General features: G+C 48.6%; 1 protein-coding gene across 1 annotated transcript; it reads left to right on the top strand.

Annotated features, from left to right (window-relative positions):
- The first annotated feature begins 256 nt into the window (after positions 1–256).
- Positions 257–3309, top strand: MYOD1 (myogenic differentiation 1). The gene is made up of 3 exons (XM_077820058.1): positions 257–805; positions 2339–2417; positions 3059–3309. Exons 1-3 carry the CDS (start codon positions 257–259, stop codon positions 3307–3309), a joined length of 879 nt encoding a protein of 292 aa, XP_077676184.1.
- The last annotated feature ends 903 nt before the right edge of the window (positions 3310–4212 follow it).

Here is a 4212-nt window from a genome sequence, read left to right as displayed (position 1 = left end):
AGCCAAAGCTAAAGAACTATTTCGTCTAAGCCTAGGAAAGTGTCTCTCTCCCAATTAATTGGAGACAGTGGTGTGAGAGCGACTTCATTAAAAGTCTGGAGGGGGTGGGGGGGGACAGTTAAACTAAATTTATCTGCCGGCTGGAAAATAAACTCCCCGATCAAAGCAGTTTGCTTTGCACCGATCGGCTGGGTTCCTGTGGCTTCTGCCCCTGCTTTTTATTCCTGCTCAGCCCGTCCCACCCTTTGCTGCCCCCATGGACTTGCTAGGCCCCATGGAGATAACGGATGGCTCCCTCTGCTCCTTCTCGGCGGCCGACGACTTTTACGATGACCCCTGCTTCAACACCTCGGACATGCACTTCTTCGAGGACCTGGACCCGCGGCTGGTGCACGTGGGTGGCTTGCTGAAGCCGGAGGAGCACCCCCACCACCACGCGCACCACCACGAGGACGAGCACATCAGGGCGCCCAGCGGCCACCACCAGGCCGGCCGCTGCCTGCTGTGGGCTTGCAAAGCCTGCAAGCGGAAGACCACCAACGCCGACCGGCGGAAGGCGGCCACCATGCGGGAGCGGCGGCGGCTCAGCAAGGTGAACGAGGCGTTCGAGACGCTCAAGCGCTGCACCTCCACCAACCCCAACCAGCGCCTGCCCAAGGTGGAGATCCTGCGCAACGCCATCCGCTACATCGAGAGCCTGCAGGCGCTGCTGCGGGAGCAGGAGGACAGCTACTACCCGGGGCTGGAGCACTACAGCGGCGAGTCGGACGCCTCCAGCCCCCGCTCCAACTGCTCCGACGGCATGGTGAGTGCGCCCGGGGCGGGGAGGCTGCCATGGGCCTCGGCCCCTGAGATGGGAAGTGAGGCCCCCTCCTATACCCCGATCCCTGGGAGGAGGGAGAGGAGGAGCCGCCCCCGGATCCCTGGGAAAGAAACAGGGCGTCCCAACGTGTTCCCGGACCCTGGGATGGGAGATGAGGTCCCCATCTATACCCTGATCGGCTCCTGTGTATCCTGGCCCCTCCCTGAGGTGGGAGATGCGGTCCCCTCCTATACGCTGATCCCTGGGAGGAGAGTGGGCTCCTATGTATCCTGGCCCCTCCTTGGGAAGGGAGATACGGTCCCTTACATACCCTGAGCGGGGAGCCCGTCTTTGAAACCCCTGTGAGTGTAGGGAGGGGAGTGTCTGATCCCTGGGAGAGGAAAGGTAGGGATCCCCATTCTGATGTGCCTGCTGTCCTTATCTCTGAACCCTGCAAGGACAGACCTGGGGCAGAGTAGCTGGGGGATCTTAGAAATAAACGTGGGAGTCACAGAAGGGCTGGTGAGAGATACGACCTAGTTTTCTGGCCTCAGTCACAGTGGGTGCTATCACACTTTGATTTCAGTGAGGAGAGCTGGGGCCCTTATGAGGGCACCCCTGAGGAAGGGCTTCCCTCTGTGACCACAGTGGAGCAGCAGATAGGGGCACTGCGGGTTCCTGATCACCTCTGAGTGCAGCTCTGGAGAAGTCTTGCTTGGGTTCCACATTCTCTGATCCTTATAAGGGGAACCCACAGAGAGGGGAGCTCCTGATCCTGGAGCAGGGGAGCAAGGGGAATCTCTTCACCTCATTGTACAGCTAGGGCTGCAGCCTAGCTGTCCCTGGCCCCCACTCTTCAAACACAGAGTACGTCTGAGATGGGAATCACAGTAAAGCTTTAAGACCCACTGGGACAGAGGGCTATTCCCTGAAGGGGATGGTCATTACTGGAGCTGAATGTTTGGGAGGATAATAGAGTTAGCAGAGCTGAGGGAAGATTTATGGAACTAATCCCTCCTCAAAATACAGCATTCTCTTTTCTTTTGGTGGTGCGATCTCTGTCATTGTGTGTGAAAGTATCAAAGTATAAACCATACCAGGCAGGCTGTTTTTCTGTATGAAATGATAATGGAAAGAGCGTGAAGAAGAAAGATGACTGATGGGGGAAACGCTTTTAAAATATTATGACAATTAAGTGCTTTCCCCATCATCTCCCGTAACAAATCAAGGACCAAATGTTCTGTACTGTAATTCAAAGAGTCAGAGCAATCACTGATTACAATGTTACAAATTTTTCTTTGTGTGTGGCAAAAAATCCTTGGAATAATTCAGTAATAGAAAATATTCTGGATTTAATATCTTCCCGGAAAGGTTTTTTCCCCTCATTCAGGGAAGCTAAAAATTTACCATATTTCAGCAAGGACTGGGGCTATGGTGCAGACTAAAGACTGGAATATGAAATTAGATGGTAATTGGAGACTTTGTGAAAATTCTGCTTCTGAGCTGGTGTCATGCGTCCATTCTTTTGGTTTCCAGATGGAGTACAGTGGGCCCTCTTGCAGCTCTCGCAGGAGGAATAGCTATGACAGCAATTACTATACAGAATCACCAAATGGTGAGTATTTGCCTTAATGCCAAAGACAAGTGTGTGGAGGTGGAGACTGTCAGCAGAGAAAACTTCCCCTGCCCCTTCTGTCACGACTTGTGCTCAGCCAGCAAGCTGTGGGCACTGATACAGGACAACCCCTCCCCCAATTGTTTCCATGATTCTGTTTGCAAATGTGAGGACATCTTGTATATGCATTTCATGTAACAATTATATTCCTTACACTGTGCTTTGGCATGCATATTCGTCTCTGAAAACAGGCTTCAGATTTTAAACTGCTTTGCAACAGAGACTGACCCACCCAAAAACTTGGATCCAAACTTCGGAGAAGTTCTCAGCTGAATCCAGGGCAACCAGCCCCATTTCGGTATCGAACCAAAACCCTGGCTCCAAATTCCCTCAGACCGGTAGTAGTCCACATCCAAATTTTGAGGCTTGGGCCCTTCACTACTTTGCAAGTTCTAATATTGTCTCTGATTTTTAGGGATTGGCATCTTTCAATAATATTTATTTGACATACATTTCCACTGAATCTTTATGTGCTCAGAGCCATGCAAGGCTGGTGGTTTTTTGGGTCCTCTGGAAGAATACTTCCCCTTAGCATTAATTACTTATTGGGTTTATTGATCTCCTTTTAACTCTATCCTTAGATCCAAAACATGGGAAAAGTTCAGTTGTCTCCAGCCTGGACTGTCTATCAAGCATTGTGGAGAGGATTTCCACAGATAACTCCACCTGCCCAGTGCTGCCCACAGTGGAAGGTGGAGCTGAGGGCAACCCGAGCTCGCCCCAAGAAGGAGCTACCCTGAGTGAGAGTGGAGCCCAAATTCCCTCACCTACCAACTGCACCCAGATTCCCCAGGACACCAGCAGCAGCAATCCCATCTACCAGGTGTTATAAAGCCAGGTCCAGCTGCTTTGTTGTGCAAACACAAACTGCTATATGCTGCAAGCTCAAAGACCTGCCTTGAAAAGACTTAAGTATTTCTTTTTCCAGTACTAAAATATCTCTGAAAATTCCTTCAAATATATAATTTTTCAAGCCTATATTACTTCAAAATACACTTAATTATTTATTGGTTGTTGAACTAAAGCTATTTAATATGTCTAGAGGTAAAATTGCATAGCACAAGATGGCCAATGTTTATAATCTGTGCTTTGGGGAATGGGAACCTGGCTCTTGAGTTCTGGTAACACTTTTGAAAAGAAGAAAACGAGTCAGGAGTAATGACATGAGACATCCTTACTGTTACCCCCAATCATGCCCAAAATAAGGTTGTGGACCATTTTTTATAATACTTTTTTGTATAATTGTAAATAAGAGTTGCTTTGCAAAAAAACCCACCCCAAACAAAAATACAAAAAAAGGAATTAAATATTTAATGTTGCTTGGTTTGTTGTGCCAAACTTTAACTTTATATATTTATACAATGTGGTTGCCCAGAATGTTTTCAACAATATTCTAAATAAAGATCCTTATTTATAAAATCAGTGGTGTTATTCTGACTTTCCTTAGGGCTTCTAGAATTACTACCACATTTAGGAGTGGTGCTCCAAGGGCTGCCTTGGCAGGAGGAAGATTCAGGCTCTGATTCAGCAAAGCAATCCAGCCATGCCCCTCGGAGTCCCGTTATCACGCTAAATTGCTTTGCTGAGCTGGGGTCCATTTTCGTGGTATCCTACTGAGGTGCTTTCTGACCTATTTCTTTCTTAATAATCTGAGAAATCTACATAGAGCCAGACATACTTGGCACTTTAGAAGCATAAAGACTCATTCCCTGCCCCAAGGAGTTTACAATATAAT

Source organism: Eretmochelys imbricata, chromosome 6 (genome assembly GCF_965152235.1).
Source record: "Eretmochelys imbricata isolate rEreImb1 chromosome 6, rEreImb1.hap1, whole genome shotgun sequence".
Lineage (NCBI taxonomy): Eukaryota > Metazoa > Chordata > Testudines > Cheloniidae > Eretmochelys > Eretmochelys imbricata.
The sequence above is the reverse complement of the archived record's forward strand: the minus strand, read 5'-3'. Positions and strand labels throughout refer to the sequence as shown.

What these genes read in the sequence shown, in the direction of transcription:
- MYOD1 (XM_077820058.1), top strand. Translation starts at nt 257, where the DNA reads ATGGACTTGCTAGGCCCCATGGAGATAACGGATGGCTCCCTCTGCTCC. An exon ending in CCAACTGCTCCGACGGCATG is followed by an intron (nt 806 to 2,338) that starts GTGAGTGCGCCC and finishes TTTGGTTTCCAG; the next exon opens with ATGGAGTACAGTGGGCCCTC. An exon ending in CTATACAGAATCACCAAATG is followed by an intron (nt 2,418 to 3,058) that starts GTGAGTATTTGC and finishes CTCTATCCTTAG; the next exon opens with ATCCAAAACATGGGAAAAGT.